The sequence below is a fragment of the Pimephales promelas genome, chromosome 3 (assembly GCF_988280905.1).
Source record: "Pimephales promelas chromosome 3, fPimPro1.hap1.1, whole genome shotgun sequence".
NCBI lineage: Eukaryota > Metazoa > Chordata > Actinopteri > Cypriniformes > Leuciscidae > Pimephales > Pimephales promelas.
The window spans coordinates 9,504,494-9,527,866 of record NC_142771.1 but is presented as its reverse complement, the minus strand read 5'-3'; the positions used below and the strand labels follow the sequence as shown (position 1 = coordinate 9,527,866).

The 23,373-nt window shown below is 41.0% G+C and overlaps 2 protein-coding genes across 2 annotated transcripts; both read left to right on the top strand.

Moving 5' to 3' along the window:
- Positions 1–1,310: 1,310 nt before the first annotated feature.
- LOC148981967 (alpha-2-macroglobulin-like) lies at positions 1,311–10,112 on the top strand. The gene is made up of 34 exons (XM_089128167.1): positions 1,311–1,492; positions 2,051–2,228; positions 2,295–2,451; positions 2,563–2,615; positions 2,745–2,765; positions 2,860–3,025; positions 3,100–3,184; positions 3,260–3,374; positions 3,448–3,568; positions 3,646–3,755; positions 4,143–4,313; positions 4,395–4,619; positions 4,687–4,899; positions 4,986–5,135; positions 5,964–6,113; positions 6,199–6,274; positions 6,473–6,587; positions 6,675–6,900; positions 6,979–7,102; positions 7,173–7,294; positions 7,375–7,426; positions 7,517–7,600; positions 7,686–7,862; positions 7,966–8,041; positions 8,120–8,276; positions 8,363–8,437; positions 8,536–8,698; positions 8,778–8,962; positions 9,029–9,244; positions 9,317–9,438; positions 9,525–9,606; positions 9,683–9,766; positions 9,836–9,941; positions 10,017–10,112. The coding sequence occupies exons 1-34, from the start codon at positions 1,413–1,415 to the stop codon at positions 10,055–10,057; spliced, it is 4,278 nt and encodes a 1,425-aa protein (XP_088984293.1). The 5' UTR covers positions 1,311–1,412; the 3' UTR covers positions 10,058–10,112.
- Positions 10,113–11,700: 1,588 nt separating this feature from the next.
- On the top strand, positions 11,701–21,927 carry LOC120490173 (pregnancy zone protein-like). Its single transcript, XM_089128171.1, has 34 exons — positions 11,701–11,883; positions 12,441–12,618; positions 12,684–12,840; positions 12,954–13,006; positions 13,121–13,141; positions 13,236–13,401; positions 13,476–13,560; positions 13,636–13,750; positions 13,824–13,944; positions 14,022–14,131; positions 14,520–14,690; positions 14,772–14,996; positions 15,064–15,276; positions 15,351–15,500; positions 17,671–17,820; positions 17,906–17,981; positions 18,180–18,276; positions 18,364–18,589; positions 18,672–18,795; positions 18,862–18,983; positions 19,064–19,115; positions 19,206–19,289; positions 19,375–19,551; positions 19,655–19,730; positions 19,809–19,965; positions 20,048–20,122; positions 20,199–20,361; positions 20,441–20,625; positions 20,692–20,907; positions 21,034–21,155; positions 21,240–21,321; positions 21,492–21,575; positions 21,649–21,754; positions 21,832–21,927. The coding sequence occupies exons 1-34, from the start codon at positions 11,804–11,806 to the stop codon at positions 21,870–21,872; spliced, it is 4,260 nt and encodes a 1,419-aa protein (XP_088984297.1). The 5' UTR covers positions 11,701–11,803; the 3' UTR covers positions 21,873–21,927.
- Positions 21,928–23,373: the final 1,446 nt, after the last annotated feature.

Below are 23,373 nucleotides of genomic sequence, written 5' to 3'. Positions count from 1 at the left end.
GTTATTGTCCTTCTTAAAGGGGTCATGAAGGCAACTGTTAGCCTAGCATTAGAAAACGCTAGCTTCTGGCAGCAATGTATATCCTGTCACTTAACGTGTCTGTAAATAACTGAGATAACGAATGTTAACAATGTTGGGCTGAATGACTCCTGTAAATAATGTAGTACCAAACGGTGATGCAACTATATGTGGTTTACACGGTCACTTGTACATTTTTGCCTGGAGCTGAAGCTTTTCATTGACCACCTCTATGGGCTATATGCACGCATAAGTTCTGCATTTGACGCAAGGATGCTCATCCATTTCCGGTTGTGGAGATTAAAGCGGAGGAAAACTGAGGAAAACGGGATTATGGCAGAGTCTTCAAAATTGAAACAAAACGTACATATGTTTTAGATGAAATTTTATTTATAGTTATGTTTATTTAATATAATTTTATAAAGAAGCATAATCACAATGAGGGCTGTCTGTTTTATCTGTTTTTGTGACTAATGTTTTTTTGGTATAACCATGGAGTATAAAATTCAATATAAATTCTCGGTATTGCATTGGACTCTACGATCGGCGGAAGTTATCGAGCATCCTTAAACCTTCACCGGAAATACTGCCGTGGCCAACACAGCTTTTTGTACTTTTGCTTTGTTTGTGGTTTTTCCTCTGAGCTGACAATTGTTTTATTAGGACAGTCATAACCAAATTGATCAGTGGACAAATGGGCTACGGGGCTTTCTATGATGCTTTCGTCTCAAACGGTTTCAAAGATTTTCGCAAATGATTTTTAAATGCTTATTTACAATTTTGTGCTAACCATAAGGCAAAATCTAAAGAAAAAAAAAAAGTTTGTCGGCATGGTCTGAAAAAGATCTGGTTCAATTTTTGTGAAAATTGGATCAACCATCTAGGATGAGTTTGAAGTGGTTTTATCATTGCTAGCTTAAAGGTTTTTGGTACGTATCCTAGTGACAAAGACGAATTAATGATATTAAGAAGAGGATCTATGACCTCTGGAAGCATTCCTTTCAGTAGTTTAGTCAGTATATGGTCTAGCACACAGGTTGTTGATTTAGATGAATAAACGAGTTTGCAAAATTCTTTCTCTCCTATAGCAGCAAATGAAACAAATCTTTCCTCAGAGAGACAACAATGCACCCCCTGATGCGATACTGTAGTAGACAGTTGCATAGTTATAATGGGTGAAATGCTCCTTTAATTAGCGGGGCTCCGCCCTAAAGACGTCCTGATTGCCTGTGAGTGATGAATCAACCTGTTCTGAATTATTAAGAGTGTTTAAATAACACTGGCATCAGTGCAGCTGATTTAGAGTTAAGCTACAGTGTAGGTCTCAATAGAAGTGGTGCAGGGTTTGTGAAAGAGACTCTTGATTTCTGTCTAGGCTTGGATGATTGCTCTTCATGGCTGTGAGAGAGATTTGTGTTTGGAGAGGGCTCATTTTAGCCCTTTTCCTCTTTGCTGTTGATGGCCAGAAAAGGCCGTAAGTGCTATGGGCTTTACAGCGAAAACTGGCCGAATGTTTAATCTATGCAGAATGATGCAGTTAAACCGTTCAGAAAAAGTTAATCCTGTTGTACTATTTCTTATCAATTGGTCAAAGGATGAATGGGACACCAAATTGCTGTTCATTAACTTCTTTTTTTTTTTTAAATACAATGTTCAATTGAGTTTGTGTGCTGTTGGAATAATACAGTAGTTCCTCGAATATATTTCTCAACAAAATGGCTGTCTTGTGCTCTTATTTTTTGACACAGGCACTGTTGCCAAATCTGAGCTTTTCCTGTGTGTTTTCAACTTGAATTTTTCATAATGTTAAAAGCTTGTCCCACCAAGATGACCAACCCATGTTTGTTACTTCAACCCACTCGCTGATGGAGAGAACTGCTTTTGGCCCAATTTTGTTTGATTGGCTGTTAAGCTTGTTTTGATGCACAGGCCTATAGGAACCCTGTGATGGCCACTTTCTGTGAATGTTCAATCAACATAAATAATCTGACCTGATTTCCTTTAGTCTCTGAACTTCATGATGTTTCCACAGGTTATTCATGGTGACGTTCCCTGCAGTGATTGAATCTGGATCTAATGCCAAATTGTGTGCAAGTCTTCTGAAACCCCAAGAGAGTCTCACAATGACCGTTTCCCTGCTTGACAAAAGGACGACTCGACTTGTGCAGCAAGTTTCTTCAAAGCCATTTCACCGCTGCTTTAGTTTCCAGGTTTGTTATCACAAGACACGGCTTTTTTTTTTGTCTGATGGTTTAGTTAACTGAGTTTCCCTACAGGCTCCTCGAGTAGATGGAGAATCTGTTCAGATGCTGAAGGTAGAAGTTCAAGGGAATGCCTTCAGGGCGTCTGATGAGCGGAAAGTCCTGTTCAAACGTTACTTGCCTTTGACCTTCATCCAAACAGACAAACCCATCTACAATCCAGGACAAACGGGTGAGTTGTGAATGAGCCTTGGTTGAATATGAGAGGTGTAGAAAGTCCATTATGGTATAAGTTCTGATCTTTAATCGCATAATGCATGTGTGTTTATTGCTGTTTTTACAGTGAATTTCAGAGTTGTCACCATGGATGGCAAATTTGTGCCTCTTGATCAGATGGTAAGGATCAAATTGAACAAATGCAAATTTATTGTTGGTTATTTTTTCTTGCACAGTTTTGCAGTTCTCTTCAATGACTGCTGCAATATGATCTTTTAAATGCTTAATATTCCTGTCTTTGTCTTTCAGTACAATCTGGTGGTGGTGGAGGTGAGAATTTGATCTGGTCCGAGTCTTTGAATGGAGCAGCTGCCACTTTGTTCAGTTTGTTTTCCGTTTTTATGAGCTGTTACTGTTTTAATAGGACAATAACAATAACCGGATTGGTCAGTGGACAAACATTTCCTCAACGGACTGGATATTGCAGCTTTCTCACGAGTTAAACCCAGAGGCTCAGATGGGGATGTACACATTAAAGGCTTTTATTGGTGAACAAACAATCTCCCATGTGTTTGAGGTGAAAAAATACGGTAAGTTGATGTGAATATGTGCAACAGTACAACGACAGATTTGAGGTATTACAGCATTTAATTTTTTGTCTTAGTTTTGCCCAAGTTTGATGTGACCGTAAACACACCACAGATGTACAGTGTTGGAGATGTGGGACTGAAAGTTGAGGCTTGTGCCAAGTGAGTTAAACATACAGATATTTATTATCTTGTGGTTGGGTAGTTCTTGACTTTGTTCCTTGTGGTGTTTCTCAGATACACATATGGCCAACCTGTACCTGGCCAAGCCTTGGTGGAAGTGTGCCGTGATCCCTTTCCATACGCTGCGGTTCCTGATTTGACCCGTCGTTGCCTGACTAAAACTGCAAAGGTTTGACTCCTGCCTTACAGTGGAGGGTTTTTCTTGTGCTTGAATTTAATGTGACTCTTTGTTCTGCCACCAGATGAATGCCACTGGCTGTGTCTTCCAAACTGTCGATGCATCAGTGTTTTTTGGCACCAAATTTGAAAATAATATGCAAGACACTTTTCTTGTAAATGTGAACGTCACTGAGGAGGGAACAGGTGAGCTATTGGCTGCTCTGAACCAATGTCATGTGAATGAACAGGATTGGTTTATTCAGTTTCTTTCTCTTCTTCAGATGTAGTGATGTCAAAATCTGCAACAGTGTCCATTACGTTTGAAGTTGGCAAAGTCAAGTTTGTGGACATCCCGGAATATTTTGAACCTGGATCAATGATTGATGGAAAGGCAAGTACATTTTTAATCCCTGTTGCAGAAGCCTTCACAATGGTTGGAAAGATCGAGGGTTTTCCATCTCTGCTCCAAGGCTTTGGAATACTTTACCTATTAGCTTAAGACAAACTCCATTTCTTCTGACTTTAAAAATCCAGATTAAAAACTTAATTTCTAAGACTTGATTAACACTGTATCTTCTTTTGTAATTTTTTTTTTTTTTTGTATTTTGTTTCTTGTTTTTTTTTTTTTTAAACTTCCTTTGTGAGCTTTAGGTTTTTTTTTTTTGTGTCACTTAGAACTTGGCTACATTGTGGAAAGCACATTGGTCAAAAGCTGTTTTAAATTGTGTTATACAAGTTGTCATTGGTTCCCTTTCCTAATCTTGATCATTCCCGACAGATATCAGTGTCTCGTTTCGATGGTACTCCAATTGCAAACAAAGTTGTTTATCTCCTGGATGGCAACAGCTGGCCCAATAAACTGCTGATGGATCGGACCACAAACCAGGACGGACTGGCCACATTCTCTCTCAACACTGCCAATCTTCCTAAAGCTGCTCTCAATCTGGTGGTACGATTTGCTCTTTGTATTATGAGATGTAGACGTCTTAATTACTGCTACAAGAAACTGATTTAATTTGTTGTTCCCCAGGCAAGTGTGACTGCAGTGGTTGATAATGGTTACAAATCGCCATACTTCACTTCAGATACAAGGGTTGTTCAGCTTCTCCAGCCTGATTCCTCCAGTAACCCATCTAGTGCACTGACTATAGTGACGCTCGAGCAGCCGCTCAAATGTGATGCTACGTTTCCAGTGACCGTGAAGTATTCTTTTGTTGGAGAGGCTGGTGACTACAGCACTGACATCATCTATATGGTGAGTGGACATGAATTGTAGCTTACTTTATTAGGAACATGTTATGTATCTGTCTGCCTTTTGTCAGGTCTTGTCCAGAGGAGTGATCGTCCTCCATGGATTTGAGACGGTTAAAGCGAGGGCTTCTAGTACAGTCACAAGTGGCTCGGTGTCGTTCCAGCTATCGGTCCGTGTCGATATGGCTCCAGAAGTGCAGATTCTGGTCTACTGCGTTCTGCCCAGTGAGAATGTGGTTGTTGGTAGTGCGTTGTTTGAGACCGAAACTTGTCTCCCAAACCAAGTATGTGCACTGGGCTCTTTTAGTTTAAGGGACTTGGAATGGTAACTTGTCCTGAGGTTTTTTTTTTGTTTTTTTTTTTGTTCCAGGTGTCTCTAAAGTTCTCTCCTGCTACGGCTGTTCCTGCGGAGAAAAATGTTCTGACGGTCTCTGCTCAAGCAGGATCTCTGTGTGGCATCAGTGCTGTAGATCAGAGCATCCGGATCTTGGAGCCAGGAAGACGCCTGAGTGCAAAAATGGTATCAATGTGCAGTTGATTGAAAATCTTGGTGGTCTTGACCGACGTTCAGTTTCAGCTTTAAAATGAGTAATACTGATAGATCAATTAGACAAATCTATTATGATCAGGGCTTGACATTATTTTTTTAATTTGCTAGCCAATGTGGCTAGTGGTTTTGCAAACAAACTTGACACATTTGTGAAACTACCTGATTAGTTGACACTGGTGTGCTTAAATAGGCTCTATGCCAAACTTGCGTCCCCATTCTCTGCACTCAAGGCCTGGTGCCTCTTGAAGCTGATGTATTAAGGTACAAATCTTGCATGATGCTCTTTAAATAAGAGATCTGTGAGGTGTTTATGGGTAGGCCTACTAAGACTTTATAGCCAATAATGAATTTCAAACCTGAACTGAACTTGGATCAACAGTCTGTCTTAGTCTGCCATTAAAAAAAGCCATGTCAACAAAACGAATAAGTAAAAATTTGCTTATCTACATCTTGGTAGAACTTGAAAAGATGCCTCAGCCAATGAGCCACCGGTGGATTACTTGTCGTGATTATCGCAAGATTTGTCGGGAGCTCCTCTCAAACTCGCATTGCTGGTTTTTCCAGCAGCATCCCCCCCTAAACTTTACTAGCAGGACTATTCATTTACCACTGAAATGCACTTTAAGAATGAGAGGCAGGCCTGAATTTTATTTGTTTTGTGTGACCATGAAGGACTGCTTTCCTTTTTGTATTTGTTTTGTCATTAATGTATTTGTTCTCGCCTCCTTTAATACTCATGAGAGTTGTAGCGTCGCACTGCAATATGGCTTTACAGATGTCTTTTTTTCATGTTTACAGGTGTTCGACTTGCTCCCAGTGCGATCACTGACAGGTTACCCTTACAATGTTCAGGATGAACCAGAGTGTCTAGGTTTTCGACCCCGTCTAGCTTTAGTCAGAGATCCTGCCTACACTGCTCCTACAAATGAAGCCTATACAACCTTCAAGGTAGAGAATGTATTTTGTCACTACATGGACATGAATGGAGTCATTGACTTAATCTGTCTTGTGTTTTGACCTGTCACTCTGACAGAGCTTAGGAATGAAGGTCCTAACAAATCTCGCTGTACAAGCCCCTCCGTGCCCGCTGTATCCCAGATTTCCAGAGGGTAGGTCTATGCAGATGCCATTATTTTAGTGAAAAATTCTGCATGACTTGTTGAACTTGCATTCAGTTTTGTAAGATTACAACTCCTTTGTGAATCAGCAAATTGTTTTGTTGGGTGCGTTAATTTCTTTCATAAACGCAATAAGAGACAGATTATTCTATAGAGACAGTTTAGTCTAAAATTGCTTTTCTCTTTCAGTGATGGTTATGAGACGTCCAGAGGCTCTTCCAGATGGAGGCGACACTTCCTTTTCTGTAGTGACTGTCAGGAGTTACTTTCCAGAAACATGGCTTTGGCAGCTTGTTCAAGTGGGGTTAGTGAAGCATCTGGTTCCTTCTAAAGCTACTAACCCAATTTTTACTTCTGTTCCTCTCATTTCTCTTGTTTCGTTATCTTTCAGAAACACTGGATCTACACGAGTTCCTCTCACTGTTCCTGACACAATCACTACATGGGAGACTGAGGCGTTCTGCCTGTCCTCTAAAGGTTTTGGTCTGGCTCCTCCTGCTCTGCTGACGGTCTTCCAGCCCTTCTTCCTGGAGCTCTCCCTGCCCTATTCCATCGTCCGTGGAGAGTCGTTTGATCTGAAGGCCACGGTCTTCAGCTATCTGTCCAAATGCATCATGGTCTGCCATGGGTTTTTTCTCTTTCTTCTGTATAGAGAAGTTCATGTGTCTTAGCCCTGTGCTCTGTTTCATTGGCAGGTTAAAGTAACGCCAGATTCTTCCACGGCCTTCACTCTTAAACCATATTCTGAACCGTATGTGTCCTGTCTTTGTGCCAATGGGAGAAAAACATTCAAATGGGCTCTATCAGCTTCAGTTCTCGGTCAGTTTTGCATCCTCTCTCTAAGTTAAGTGTATATTAGGTGGTGCTCAATTCCTGTCTGTCACTGCAGGAGCCGTCAATGTGACTGTCAGTGCTTCAGCTGAATCATCCCAGACTCGATGTGGCACTGAGGTTGTGACTGTGCCGACGAGAGGACGTATTGACGTAGTCACTCGAAGTCTACTTGTCCTCGTAAGTGGTTAAAAGCCTTCTGGAGTTTGATCACAGATCTCCTGCAGGTTTACTGATGTGGTGTTTTGTTGCTTTAATAGCCTGAAGGAGTTGAAAGGACCAACGCCCAGAGTTGGTTACTGTGTCCAAAGGGTTTGTTTGCACTCAATTCCCAATACAATTTCCCTGTACAGCCGAACATCAGCCTTCCCCTCAATGCTATCCATTCTGTTCCGTCTGCAGGAAACGTTCTTTATGAAGACGTGACTCTGACATTTCCAACAAACGTAGTTCAAGGATCTGCCAGATGCTCCGTTTCAGTCCTTGGTAAATCATCTCAATGATTAGAAACTGAAATGTCAAGATTAGTAGAACTGTTTCTGATGTGGGTTTTATGCTTGACCTTTTGTAGGGGACATAATGGGTCGTGCACTAAAGAATCTAGATGGGTTATTACAGATGCCATCTGGCTGTGGAGAACAGAATATGATCATTCTTGCTCCCAATATTTACATCTTGCTGTACCTGAAGGTCACAGGGCAACTCACTGCAGCCATCCGAGAGACCGCCATAGGCTACCTTCAGAGCGGTATGAATGACCAAATCCACTGTACATGTATAGGATACTTAATTTCAAGTGAGCTTAGTCCAGTCCTTTCCGTTGGAATATCATTTTCCTTTTGACCAATCAGGATACCAAGGACAACTGAACTACAGGCACACTGATGGATCATTCAGCACATTTGGTTATGATGCGTCCAATACATGGTGAGTTTCACACTGTTCTACGGTTGTCTGTAATCTGTGGCACCAGTATTTTAATTTGTTTGACATCTCTATGGCCAGGTTGACTGCCTTTGTCATGAGGTCCTTTGGTCTTGCGAGGGAGTTTATCTTCATAGATCCGAATGTCCTGCAGAGTGCAAAGGATTGGTTGATCAGCACGCAGGGTTCAGATGGTTGTTTCATTCAGCAGGGAACTCTGTACCATAGTGAAATGAAGGTGCATTTTGTCTTTCTTAATGCACTGGCACCAATGGACCAACAGTGAGTGTTCTTAATATTTCTTTTGTTTTCCTTTTTGTTTAGGGTGGAGTTGGTGACAGTGTGACCATGACTGCCTACATTGTTGCAGCGCTGCTTGAACTAGGTGTCCCTACCACGGTAAAACCGGTCCAGTACTTGGTGCTCCTTGCATATGATCTTCCTGTTCTGGCTCTGATATCTGCTTTGTGTTTTTTTTTGTTTTGTTTTTTTTTTAGGATCCTGTAGTTACCAACGGTCTGTCATGCTTGAGGCCGGTCATTGGGAACCTGGGAAACACTTATGCCACAGCTCTGCTGACCTACACCTTCAGTCTGGCTGGAGAGACCACCACTCGATCACAGCTTCTAACTGCCTTAGACAGCCTTGCTATTTCTGAAGGTAAGATTTACCATCTGCTTGTTTGAGATGTTCATCAGGGTCTTTAGCATCAACTTTCTCCCCTCCATCTCATCCTAAGGCACTAAACTCCATTGGTCTCAGACGACATCTGGTGATACTCTGGCGGTGGAGATCAGCTCTTACGTGCTGCTAGCAGTTCTCGCTGTTCAGCCTCTCACAACGGCTGATCTGGGCTATGCTAACCGCATTGTCAACTGGCTCGTGACCCAGCAGAATCCCTATGGAGGCTTCTCATCCACCCAGGTGCCTCTGACTACCAAACATAAGTGCAATAAATTGAGGAGTTTTTAATCTTGTGCTTGTTTTTAGGACACAGTGGTGGCTCTTCATGCCCTGTCTGTGTACGCTGCTCAAGTGTTCAGTTTGGACGGCTCCAGCTCTGTTACCGTACAGTCTTCAGGAGGAGACTCTTACAGCTTCAAAGTGAATCGGGACAACAGGCTGCTGTATCAGGAGAAGCCGCTGAAGAACGTTCCTGGCAAATATAGTGTTAAAGTGTCAGGATCCACCTGTGTGTCTTTACAGGTCTGTATCTTCACCCACTCTATGTATTGTGCACATCCAAGTATAAGTGTCTTTGTTCTACTTGTACTATAGGTTGCGTGTTTCTACAACATCCCAACACCCGTTAAAGTCTCCAAGACGCTGCGTGTTGAAGCGAAGGTGACTGGAGACTGCCAAGCGCGTGTAGCCAATCTCATGTTGAAGTTCACTGTGAAGTGAGTAGCATTGTGTCCTGAAACTTTTTTTGACTTCCAAAATTGAAGGGTGTTCTTACCTTGTCAACCTTCTATTCCCCACTCAGATATGACGGTGTAAAATCAAGCACTAACATGGTTATCGTGGACATTAAACTCCTGTCGGGCTTCACTGCAGATACATCACTGGTTTGTATTTAAGATTTAGAAAGTCAATTTTTTTTTTCAATTTTTTACTGTGTAAATGATGGTGTCTTCCCCTCAGCTCGGTTCTTCACCCCAATCGTTTGCTCCGCTAGTGGAACGGGTTGATGCTGAAGATGATGGTGTCATAGTGTATCTGAAAGAGGTGAGACTGTATACTTGGTATATTACTAGCTGCCATTTTCTCATACGCTGCTGTTCATCCTTCTCGCAGGTTCCCAAAGGCGTCCCCATGAGTTACACTCTGCAGCTGAATCAGGTTCTTGCAGTGGAAAATCTCAAGCCTGCAGTCATAAAGGTTTATGACTACTATCAGACAAGTATGCTTTCTAATCGTGCTTTGCTCTGGCTGAATTCCCTGAGAACGATCTGGTTAATTATTTTCCTCTTTTCAGGTGATTCGTTTGAGACTACCTACACATCTCCCTGTTCATGATTTGGTTCAGTACTGGCTATAGGATGCTTGACAAATAAAACCTCTTTTATAACCAGTTCTGTTGCCTCTTGTTCCTTCTGTGACGGTGGTTTGAATTAGAAGCAGCAGTGTTCATGAGTGTCTATTTGTCTTGTGACTTCAAATCCTTAACATGGCTAATTCTACAGTTGTGGTTCTTTGAACTTCTTTTTTTATTATTATTACTTTCAAATTGTGGCACTTTGCTTGCAGGTGAGCCTTCATTAATAAACTGGCAAACTTAACCTTTTCATTTCCAACCATGGTAATAAGCTTTAAGTGAATTTAGGGTGTTTTACACTGAACTTAACCCTGGGTTATTGTCCTTCTTAAAGGGGTCATGAAGGCAACTGTTAGCCTAGCATTAGAAAACGCTAGCTTCTGGCAGCAATGTATATCCTGTCACTTAACGTGTCTGTAAATAACTGAGATAACGAATGTTAACAATGTTGGGCTGAATGACTCCTGTAAATAATGTAGTACCAAACGGTGATGCAACTATATGTGGTTTACACGGTCACTTGTACATTTTTGCCTGGAGCTGAAGCTTTTCATTGACCACCTCTATGGGCTATATGCACGCATAAGTTCTGCATTTGATGCAAGGATGCTCATCCATTTCCGGTTGTGGAGATTAAAGCGGAGGAAAACTGAGGAAAACGGGATTATGGCAGAGTCTTCAAAATTGAAACAAAACGTACATATGTTTTAGATGAAATTTTATTTATAGTTATGTTTATTTAATATAATTTTATAAAGAAGCATAATCACAATGAGGGCTGTCTGTTTTATCTGTTTTTGTGACTAATGTTTTTTTGGTATAACCATGGAGTATAAAATTCAATATAAATTCTCGGTATTGCATTGGACTCTACGATCGGCGGAAGTTATCGAGCATCCTTAAACCTTCACCGGAAATACTGCCGTGGCCAACACAGCTTTTTGTACTTTTGCTTTGTTTGTGGTTTTTCCTCTGAGCTGACAATTGTTTTATTAGGACAGTCATAACCAAATTGATCAGTGGACAAATGGGCTATGGGGCTTTCTATGATGCTTTCGTCTCAAACGGTTTCAAAGATTTTCGCAAATGATTTTTAAATGCTTATTTACAATTTTGTGCTAACCATAAGGCAAAATCTAAAGAAAAAAAAAAAGTTTGTCGGCATGGTCTGAAAAAGATCTGGTTCAATTTTTGTGAAAATTGGATCAACCATCTAGGATGAGTTTGAAGTGGTTTTATCATTGCTAGCTTAAAGGTTTTTGGTACGTATCCTAGTGACAAAGACGAATTAATGATATTAAGACGAGGATCTATGACCTCTGGAAGCATTCCTTTCAGTAGTTTAGTCAGTATATGGTCTAGCACACAGGTTGTTGATTTAGATGAATAAACGAGTTTGCAAAATTCTTTCTCACCTATAGCAGCAAATGAAACAAATCTTTCCTCAGAGAGACAACAATGCACCCCCTGATGCGATACTGTAGTAGACAGTTGCATAGTTATAATGGGTGAAATGCTCCTTTAATTAGCGGGGCTCCGCCCTAAAGACGTCCTGATTGCCTGTGAGTGATGAATCAACCTGTTCTGAATTATTAAGAGTGTTTAAATAACACTGGCATCAGTGCAGCTGATTTAGAGTTAAGCTACAGTGTAGGTCTCAATAGAAGTGGTGCAGGGTTTGTGAAAGAGACTCTTGATTTCTGTCTAGGCTTGGATGATTGCTCTTCATGGCTGTGAGAGAGATTTGTGTTTGGAGAGGGCTCATTTTAGCCCTTTTCCTCTTTGCTGTTGATGGCCAGAAAAGGCCGTAAGTGCTATGGGCTTTACAGCGAAAACTGGCCGAATGTTTAATCTATGCAGAATGATGCAGTTAAACCGTTCAGAAAAAGTTAATCCTGTTGTACTATTTCTTATCAATTGGTCAAAGGATGAATGGGACACCAAATTGCTGTTCATTAACTTCTTTTTTTTTTTAAATACAATGTTCAATTGAGTTTGTGTGCTGTTGGAATAATACAGTAGTTCCTCGAATATATTTCTCAACAAAATGGCTGTCTTGTGCTCTTATTTTTTGACACAGGCACTGTTGCCAAATCTGAGCTTTTCCTGTGTGTTTTCAACTTGAATTTTTCATAATGTTAAAAGCTTGTCCCACCAAGATGACCAACCCATGTTTGTTACTTCAACCCACTCGCTGATGGAGAGAACTGCTTTTGGCCCAATTTTGTTTGATTGGCTGTTAAGCTTGTTTTGATGCACAGGCCTATAGGAACCCTGTGATGGCCACTTTCTGTGAATGTTCAATCAACATAAATAATCTGACCTGATTTCCTTTAGTCTCTGAACTTCATGATGTTTCCACAGGTTATTCATGGTGACGTTCCCTGCAGTGATTGAATCTGGATCTAATGCCAAATTGTGTGCAAGTCTTCTGAAACCCCAAGAGAGTCTCACAATGACCGTTTCCCTGCTTGACAAAAGGACGACTCGACTTGTGCAGCAAGTTTCTTCAAAGCCATTTCACCGCTGCTTTAGTTTCCAGGTTTGTTATCACAAGACACGGCTTTTTTTTTGTCTGATGGTTTAGTTAACTGAGTTTCCCTACAGGCTCCTCGAGTAGATGGAGAATCTGTTCAGATGCTGAAGGTAGAAGTTCAAGGGAATGCCTTCAGGGCGTCTGATGAGCGGAAAGTCCTGTTCAAACGTTACTTGCCTTTGACCTTCATCCAAACAGACAAACCCATCTACAATCCAGGACAAACGGGTGAGTTGTGAATGAGCCTTGGTTGAATATGAGAGGTGTAGAAAGTCCATTATGGTATAAGTTCTGATCTTTAATCGCATAATGCATGTGTGTGTTTATTGGTGTTTTTACAGTGAATTTCAGAGTTGTCACCATGGATGCCAAATTTGTGCCTCTTGATCAGATGGTAAGGATCAAATTTATTGTTGGTTATTTTTACTTGCACAGTTTTGCAGTTCTCTTCAATGACTGCTGCAATATGATCTTTTAAATGCTTAATATTCCCGTCTTTGTCTTTCAGTACAATCTGGTGGTGGTGGAGGTGAGAATTTGATCTGGTCCGAGTCTTTGAATGGTGCAGCTGCCACTTTGTTCATTTTGGTTTCTGTTTTTATGAGCTGTTACTGTTTTAATAGGACAATAACAATAACCGGATTGGTCAGTGGACAAACATTTCCTCAACGGACTGGATATTGCAGCTTTCTCATGAGTTAAACCCAGAGGCTCAGATGGGGATGTACACATTAAAGGCTTTTATTGGTGAACAAACAATCTCCCATGTGTTTGAGGTGAAAAAATACGGTAAGTTGATGTGAATATGTGCAACAGTACAACGACAGATTTGAGGTATTACAGCATTTAATTTTTTGTCTTAGTTTTGCCCAAGTTTGATGTGACCGTAAACACACCACAGATGTACAGTGTTGGAGATGTGGGACTGAAAGTTGAGGCTTGTGCCAAGTGAGTTAAATGTACAGATATTTATTATCTTGTGGTTGGGTAGTTGTTGACTTTGTTCCTTGTGGTGTTTCTCAGATACACATATGGCCAACCTGTACCTGGCCAAGCCTTGGTGGAAGTGTGCCGTGATCCCGTTCCATACGCTGCGGTTCCTGATTTGACCCGTCGTTGCCTGACTAAAACTGCAAAGGTTTGACTCCTGCCTTACAGTGGAGGGGTTTTCTTGTGCTTGAATTTAATGTGACTCTTTGTTCTGCCACCAGATGAATGCCACTGGCTGTGTCTTCCTAACTGTCGATGCATCAGTGTTTTTTGGCACCAAATTTGAAAATAATATGCAAGACACTTTTCTTGTAAATGTGAACGTCACTGAGGAGGGAACAGGTGAGCTATTGGCTGCTCTGAACCAATGTCATGTGAATGAACAGGATTGGCTTATTCAGTTTCTTTCTCTTCTTCAGATGTAGTGATGTCAAAATCTGCAACAGTGTCCATTACGTTTGAAGTTGGCAAAGTCAAGTTTGTGGACATCCCGGAATATTTTGAACCTGGATCAGTGATTGATGGAAAGGCAAGTACATTTTTAATCCCTGTTGCAGAAGCCTTCACAATGTTTGGAAGATCAAGGGTTTTCCATCTCTGCTCCAAGGCTTTGGAATACTTTACCTATTAGCTTAAGACAAACTCCATTTCTTCTGACTTTAAAAATCCAGATTAAAAACTTAATTTCTAAGACTTGATTAACACCGTATCTTGTTTTGTAATTTTTTTTTTTTTTTTTTTGTATTGTTTCTTATGTTTTTTTTTTTTTTAAACTTCCTTTGTGAGCTTTAGGTTTTTTTTTTGTGTCACTTAGAACTTGGATACATTGTGGAAAGCACATTGGTCAAAAGCTGTTTTAAATTGTGTTATACAAGTTGTCATTGGTTCCCTTTCCTAATCTTGATCATTCCCGACAGATATCAGTATCTCGTTTCGATGGTACTCCAATTGCAAACAAAGTTGTTTATCTCCTGGATGGCAACAGCTGGCCCAATAAACTGCTGATGGATCGGACCACAAACCAGGACGGACTGGCCACATTCTCTCTCAACACTGCCAATCTTCCTAAAGCTGCTCTCAATCTGGTGGTACGATTTGCTCTTTGTATTATGAGATGTAGACGTCTTAATTACTGCTACAAGAAACTGATTTAATTTGTTGTTCCCCAGGCAAGTGTGACTGCAGTGGTTGATAATGGTTACAAATCGCCATACTTCACTTCAGATACAAGGGTTGTTCAGCTTCTCCAGCCTGATTCCTCCAGTAACCCATCTAGTGCACTGACTATAGTGAAGCTCGAGCAGCCGCTCAAATGTGGTGCTACATTTCCAGTGACCGTGAAGTATTCTTTTGTTGGAGAGGCTGGTGACTACAGCGCTGACATCATCTATATGGTGAGTGGACATCACTTGTACCTTATTTTATTAGGAACATGTTATGTATCTGGTTGCCTTTTGTCAGGTCTTGTCCAGAGGAGTGATCGTCTTCCATGGATTTGAGACGGTCAAAGCGAGGGCTTCTAGTACCGTCACAAGTGGCTCGGTGTCGTTCCAGCTATCTGTCAGTGTCAATATGGCTCCAGAAGTGCAGATTCTGGTCTACTGCGTTCTGCCCAGTGAGAATGTGGTTGTTGGTAGTGCGTTGTTTGACACCGAAACTTGTCTCCCAAACCAAGTATGTGCACTGGGAACTTTTAGTTTAAGTGACTTGAAATGGTAACTTGTCCTACAGAGTGTTTCTTGTTCCAGGTGTCTCTAAAGTTCTCTCCTGCTACGGCCGTTCCTGCGGAGAAAAATGTTCTGACGGTCTCTGCTCAAGCAAGATCTCTGTGTGGCATCAGTGCTGTAGATCAGAGCATCCGGATCTTGGAGCCAGGAAGACGCCTGAGTGCAAAAATGGTATCAATGTGCAGTTGATTGAAATTCTTGTTGGTCTTGACCGACGTTCAGTTTCAGCTTTAAAATGAGTAATACTGATAGATCAATTGGACAAATCTATTGTGATCAGGGCTTGGCGTTAACTTTTTAGCTTGCTAGCCAATGTGGCTAGTGGTTTTGCAAACTTACTTGACGCATTTGTGAAATTACCTGATTACAGAATGGGGATGCAAGTTCGGCATAGAGCCTATTTAAGCATACCAATGTCAACTAAACAGATCGTATCGTTTCCGGTTCAGGTATTTTGGATGTGCTTCATTAAACTTTACGGTTTTACTAAAGATGACTTGACAGGAGCGAGCAAAGATTAGCATAACCAATGTCCCTCACATGTGCGGACTGATATTTATCCATTTATATTTTTTCTTCACAGTAACGTTTAAATATTTAAATGGAATAAAATGCCAAAAACAAAGTGAACTAGGTAGGTTAACTGATTACCATAAAAATCCATAGATGTTGTTGTCTTATTAAGGCTGTTAACACTTTCTCTGACAAGCGGATGCGACGAGACCCGTTTTCCGGTTTTGTCACGTGACACTCGGCATAAAGCCTATTTACTTAGATTTACAACCCTTTTAAAGGCACACTGTAAGAATTCCATTTGTCAAACAGTGACCCCTAGAGTCGCTGTGGAGTAGTAATATTTAACGTTACTGTCATAAATGCCACTCAAGTAGAGCGTCTCTGCGCTCACAGCCTGATGCCTCCTGAAACTGTTATTAAGGTACAAATCTTGTATGATTCTCTTTAAATAAGAGATCTATGAGGTGTTTATGGGTAAGCCTACTAAAATATTGGACTTCATAGCCAATAATGAATTTCAAACCTGAACCAAACTTTGATCAACAGTCTGTCATTAGTCTTAGTCTGCATTAAAAAAGCTATGTCAACAAAATGAATAAGTTTGCTTATCTACATCTTGGTAGAACTTGAAAAGATGCCTCAGCCAATGAGGCACCGGCGAGTTACTTGTCGTGATTATCACAAGATTTGTCGGGAGCTTCTCAAACTTGCATTGCTGGTTTTTCCAGCAGCATCCCCCCTAAACTTTACTACCAGGTATATTCGTTTACCACCGAAATTACTTTGAAGCTGCTATATTAAGGTATGATTTTTTTTTTTTTTTTTTTTTTTTTTGCATAGCGTGCCTTTTAAATGTAGGCCTAAAACCACTACACACCCAAATCAAAACTACAAATGTGGAAGATGACTGGTCATTCTCATTAGCTCTAAGGTTGTGTAAAGCTTATTTTACAAATAAAACCATGTATTACAAGACAAAGTAGCTTATTGTATATAATTTGTCCATGATTTAGAAAATTAATGAAACTTAACTGAACTTATTACAAAAGCAGTGTTTAAAACTCAGAATTACTTTGACCTACTTTCCATAGCAACTTGTAACAGAACTTCTCATCAGGGCTCAGTCTTGATCTCACAAAATGCATGATATGATTTGGACAAAGTTGCTTTTATTAACAATAAAATTTGAGGCAACGTTCATCATGACACCTCAGTTTATTTATTTATTTTTGCGCGTTCATGCCCTATGACTACTGGTAAGCTTGACAAGAAATTGGATGCAAATTTTTAATTTAACGATATTAAATCTAAATGCTCCTTAACGGCTGTAAATAATAGAAAATGACAGTAGAAAATATCTCTGCATTAGAACAAGCAAAGAACTAATTTTTGGCTAGGGATGGGGAATTTTAGTCATTACTCTTGCACTTTAAGAATGAGAGGCAGGCCTGAATTTTATGTTTTTTGTGGCAGCAGTTGACCATGAAGGACTGCTTTCCTTTTTGTATTTGTTTTATTGTCATTAATGTATTTGTTCTCGCCTCCTTTAATACTCATGAGAGTTGTAGTGTCTCACTGCAATATGGCTTACTTCAGATGCCTTTTGAAAAGACAATTATTCCACCTGCCAAAGTGGCTAGTTGGAGTGACTTATCTACCACAAGAGAAATCTAACCGCATTTGGCGAGTGTTGATATCAAGCTCTGTTTATGATTATAGCAGTTTTAGGGTACATTTATGTACTTCGACATACCAAACATTAATGAGTTTAGTTCAACTTTAAGGACTTTTTTTTTTTTTTTTTTTTTTTTTTTCATGTTTCCAGGTGTTCGACTTGCTCCCGGTGCGATCACTGATGGGTTACCCTTACAATGTTCAGGATGAACCAGAGTGTCTAGGTTTTCGACCCCGTCTAGCTTTAGTCAGAGATCCAGCCTACACTGCTCCTACAAATGAAGCCTATACAACCTTTAAGGTAGATAACGTATTTTGTCACTACATGGACATGAATGGAGTCATTGACTTAATCTGTCTTGTGTTTTGACTCGTCACTCTGACAGAGCCTGGGAATGAAGGTCCTAACAAATCTCGCAGTACAAGCCCCTCCATGCCCGCTGTATCCCAGACTCCCAGATGGTAGGTCTTTGCAGACGCCATTCTTTTAGTGAAAAATTCTGCATGACTTGGTGAACTTGCATTCAGTTATGTAAGATTACAACTCCTTTGTGGATCAGCAAATTGTGGTGTTGGGTGTTAATTTCTTCCATAAACGCAATGAGAGACAGATTATTCTATAGAGACAAAGTTTAATGTAAAATTGCTTTTCTTTTTCAGTGGTTTTGAATACAGAAGCCTCTGAAAGAGCCACTGGACTAGTGACTGTCAGGAGTTACTTTCCAGAAACATGGCTCTGGCAGCTTGTTCAAGTGGGGTTAGTGAAGCATCTGGTTCCTTCTAACACTACTAACCCAGTTTTTACTGCTGTTCCACTTATTTCTCTTGTTTCATTATCTTTCAGAAACACTGGATCTACACAAGTTCCTCTCACTGTTCCTGACACAATCACTACATGGGAGACTGAGGCGTTCTGCCTTTCCTCTAAAGGTTTTGGTCTGGCTCCTCCTGCTCTGCTGACGGTCTTCCAGCCCTTCTTCCTGGAGCTCTCCCTGCCGTACTCCATCGTCCGTGGAGAGTCTTTTGATCTGAAGGCCACAGTCTTCAGCTATCTGTCCAAATGCATCATGGTCTGCCATGGGTTTCTTCTCTAATTCTTCTGTATAGAGAAGTTCATGTGTCTTAGCTCCATGTGCTCTGTTTCATTGGCAGGTTAAAGTAACTCCAGATTCTTCCACGGCCTTCACTCTTAAACCATATTCTGAACCGTATGTGTCCTGTCTTTGTGCCAATGGGAGAAAAACCTTCAAATGGGCTTTATCAGCTTCAGTTCTCGGTCAGTTTTGCATCCTCTCTCTAAGTTGAGTGTATATTGGTGCTCAATTCCTGTCTGTCACTGCAGGAGCCGTCAATGTGACTGTCAGTGCTTCAGCTGAATCATCCCGGACTCGATGTGGCACTGAGGTCGTGACTGTGCCGACGAGAGGACGTATTGACGTAGTCACTCGAAGTCTACTTGTCCTGGTAAGTGGTTAAAAGCCTTCTGGAGTTTGATCACAGATCTCCTGCAGGTTTACTAATGTGGTGTTTTGTTGCTTTAATAGCCTGAAGGAGTTGAAAGGACAAACACCCAGAGTTGGTTACTGTGTCCAAAGGGTTTGTTTGCACTCAATTCCCAATACAATTTCCCTGTACAGCCGAACATCAGCCTTCCCCTCAATGCTATCCATTCTATTCCGTCTGCAGGAAACGTTCTTTATGAAGACGTGACTCTGACATTTCCAACAAACGTGGTTCAAGGATCTGCCAGATGCTCCGTTTCAGTCCTTGGTAAATAATCTCAATGATTAGAAACTGAAATGTCAAGATTAGTAGAACTGTTTCTGATGTGGGTTTTATGCTTGACCTTTTGTAGGGGACATAATGGGTCGTGCACTGAAGAATCTAGATGGGTTATTACAGATGCCATCTGGCTGTGGAGAACAGAATATGATCATTCTTGCTCCCAATATTTACATCTTGCTGTACCTGAAGGTCACAGGGCAACTCACTGCAGCCATCCGAGAGACCGCCACAGGCTACCTTCAGAGCGGTATGGATGAGCAAATCCACTTTACATGTATAGGATACTGAATTTCAAGTAAGCTTAGTCCAGTCCTTTCCATTGGAATATCATTTTCCTTTTGACCAATCAGGATACCAAGGACAACTGAACTACAGACACAGTGACGGATCATTCAGCACATTTGGTTATGATGCGTCCAATACATGGTGAGTTTCACACTGGTCTACAGTTGTCTGTAATCTGTGGCACCAGGGTTTTAATTTGTTTGACATCTCCATGGCCAGGTTGACTGCCTTTGTCATGAGGTCCTTTGGTCTAGCGAGGGAGTTTATCTTCATTGATCCGAATGTCCTGCAGAGTGCAAAGGATTGGTTGATCAGCACGCAGGGTTCAGATGGCTGTTTCATTCAGCAGGGAACTTTGTACCATAGTGAAATGAAGGTGCATTTCATGTTTCTTAATGCACTGGCACCAATGGACCAATAGTGAGACTGTTCTTAATCTTTTGTTTTCCTTTTTTTAGGGTGGGGTTGGTGACAGTGTGACCATGACTGCCTACATTGTTGCATCGCTGCTTGAACTAGGTGTCCCTACCACGGTAAAACCGGTCCAGTACTTGGCGCTCCTTACAGATCTTCCTGTTCTGGCTCTGATAGCTGCTTTGGTGTTTTTAGGATCCTGTAGTTACCAACGGTCTGTCATGCTTGAGGCCTGTCATTGGGAACCTGGGAAACACTTATGCCACAGCTCTGCTGACCTACACCTTCAGTCTGGCTGGAGAGACCACCACTCGATCACAGCTTCTAACTGCCTTAGACAGCCTTGCTATTTCTGAAGGTAAGATTTACCAGCTGCTTGTTTGAGATGTTCATCAGAGTCTTTGGCATCAACTTTCTCCCCTCCATCTCATCCTAAGGCACTAAACTCCATTGGTCTCAGACGACATCTGGTGATACTCTGGCGGTGGAGATCAGCTCTTACGTGCTACTAGCAGTTCTCGCTGTTCAGCCTCTCACAACGGCTAATCTGGGCTATGCTAACCGCATTGTCAACTGGCTCGTGTCCCAGCAGAATCCCTATGGAGGCTTCTCCTCCACCCAGGTGCCTATGACTACCAAACATAAGTGCGATAAATTGAGGTGTTTTTAATCTGGTGCTTGTTTTTAGGACACAGTGGTGGCTCTTCATGCCCTGTCTGTGTACGCTGCTCAAGTGTTCAGCTTGGACGGCTCCAGCTCTGTTACCGTACAGTCCTCAGGAGGAGACTCTTACAGCTTCAAAGTGAATCGGGACAACAGGCTGCTGTATCAGGAGAAGCCGCTGAAGAACGTTCCTGGAAAATATAGTGTTAAAGTGTCAGGATCCACCTGTGTGTCTTTACAGGTCTGTATCTTCACCCACTCTATGTATTGTGCACATCCAAGTATGTCTTTACAGGTCTGTATCTTCACCCACTCTATGTATTGTGCACATCCAAGTATAAGTGTTTTTGTTCTACTTGTACTATAGGTTGCATGTTTCTACAACATCCCAACACCCGTTAAAGTCTCCAAGACGCTGCGTGTCGAAGCGAAGGTGACTGGAGACTGCCAAGCGCGTGTAGCCAATCTCATGTTGAAGTTCACTGTGAAGTGAGTAGCATTGTGTACTGAAACTGTTTGACTTCCAAAAATGATGCTTGTTCTTATCTTGTCAACCTTTTATTCCCCACTCAGATACGACGGTGTAAAATCAAGTACTAACATGGTTATCGTGGACATTAAACTCCTGTCGGGCTTCACTGCAGATACATCACTGGTTTGTATTTAAGATTTAAAAGTCCCAAGATTCTTTAACCTGCATTAAGTTGGCCCCCAAGACAAAACATCATTAAAATATATATTTTTGCATGTTGGGTGGGGGTGGCAACGTCACAGGTGATGCAGCTCCTTCAATTTTTAACTGTGTAAATGTTCTTTTCCCCTCAGCTCGGTTCTTCACCCCAATCGTTTGCTCCGCTAGTAGAGCGGGTTGATGCTGAAGATGATGGTGTCCTAGTATATCTGAAAGAGGTGAGACTGTACACTTGGTATATTACTAGCTGCCATTTTCTCATACGCTGCTGTTCATCCTTTTGTCTCGCAGGTTCCCAAAGGCGTCCCCATGAGTTACACTCTGCAGCTGAATCAGGTTCTTGCAGTGGAAAATCTCAAGCCAGCAGTCATAAAGGTTTATGACTACTATCAGACAAGTACGCTGTCTAATCATACTTTGCTCTGGCCGAATTCACTGAGGACAATCTAGTTAATTCTTTTCCTCCTGTTTCAGGTGATTCGTTTGAGACTACCTACACATCTCCCTGTTCATGATTTGATTCAGTACTGGCTATAGGATGCTTGACAAATAAAACCACTTTTATAACCACTTCTATTGCCTCTTGTTCCTTCTGTGGTGTTTGATTGAATTAGGAAGTTGCAGTGTTCATGAGTGTCTATTTGTCCTGTGACTTCAAATTAACATGGCTCACTCAACAGTTGTGGTTCTTTGAACTTGTTTTTTTGTTTTTTTTTTGTTTTTGTTTTTTACTACGCATTTTAAATGGTGGCACTTTGCTTGCAGATGAACCTTTATTAATCAATTGGTTAATTTAACGTTTCTTTTCCAACCATGGTAATAAGCTTTTAGTGAATAGGGCTTTTTACACTGACCTTCACCCTGGGTTCTTGTCTTTCTTAAAGGGGTCATGAACTAGGAATCCAAATCATCCTTGACTTTGACAGATAAGGGTTTGTTAAACTATTAAATGTCAACTTGCATATTCCAAAAAAATAGCCTTAATTGCAACAAAGGTCAGAAAACCGCAGTATCTCTATAAGTGGAGACTCAAGGTCACAGGTCAGCTGTAGACTGCCTTTGCAGAAGAATATCAACAGCGTTAGTGAATGGTTACTTGAGAATGACAGGATCAAAACCATTACCTTCCAAATAGGAAAGGAAAGTGCATTGCAGTGTTTGGTATATTTCACAGGTGATTTGGTAATTCAGTTGTTTTTATGCAGGCTTTGCAAAAAAGCTTGCATAAAAGCCTGCATCCAGTTGTTGCTGGATTTGCCAGCAACAACACTCAAGGAAGTAATTAATCAAGTTCAGGCAATCGTTCAATACTCTTTATGCACCTTTAAATCAAGACAGTGACTAAAATAACAACTTAACATTTCTCTTAAGATGAAAATAATTTTATTTAAACTGAAATGTATACTGGACACTTGCCAAAACTTGTTATCAATGATGTTGTTACACTGTGCAATGAAGCTCTTACTATATTCACATTGTGTTTGTGTTTTTTATTTGGTGAAAGAATTTGTAAGTTAAAATTGCCTTGCAATGATATCTTTTAATTTCATGTGATCAACAGACTGTCAACTAAATACTTTAAAAATGTCCTACTTTTTGTTAATTTCGATAGCTGTAATTGTAAAAACATCGTGAAAGCATTTGAGAGATTTCCACGCTTTTTCAAATGTGAACATATCAGCCAATCACAGCAGTGGGTGTTTACACAACTTTAGTCTGACACTTGCTTTGATTTTCAGGATCCCATCATTACCAACTCTTTATCCCCTATCCATTGACTCCATTGGTCTGAGACTACACCTAGTGATTCTCTGGCCGTGGAGATCAGCTCTTTCGTGTTGCTAACGGCTCTCACAGTTGAATCCCTCACAACGGCTAATCTGGGCTATGCTAACCCATTGTAAACTGGGTGATGACCCAGCAGAATCCCTGGAGGCTTTTCATCCACCCAGGTGCCTCTGACCACCAAACATGAGTGCAATCAAGCCATATCTGAGAGTTTAATCATTTGTTTGT

Coding starts and splice junctions, on each gene's coding strand:
- LOC148981967 (XM_089128167.1), top strand. CDS start 1,413: ATGGCTGTGAGAGAGATTTGTGTTTGGAGAGGGCTCATTTTAGCCCTT. Junction 7,863..7,965: donor CATAGGCTACCTTCAGAGCG/GTATGAATGACC, acceptor TTGACCAATCAG/GATACCAAGGACAACTGAAC. Junction 8,963..9,028: donor GAGGCTTCTCATCCACCCAG/GTGCCTCTGACT, acceptor GCTTGTTTTTAG/GACACAGTGGTGGCTCTTCA.
- LOC120490173 (XM_089128171.1), top strand. CDS start 11,804: ATGGCTGTGAGAGAGATTTGTGTTTGGAGAGGGCTCATTTTAGCCCTT. Junction 13,561..13,635: donor AAAGTTGAGGCTTGTGCCAA/GTGAGTTAAATG, acceptor GGTGTTTCTCAG/ATACACATATGGCCAACCTG. Junction 14,132..14,519: donor GATCAGTGATTGATGGAAAG/GCAAGTACATTT, acceptor CATTCCCGACAG/ATATCAGTATCTCGTTTCGA.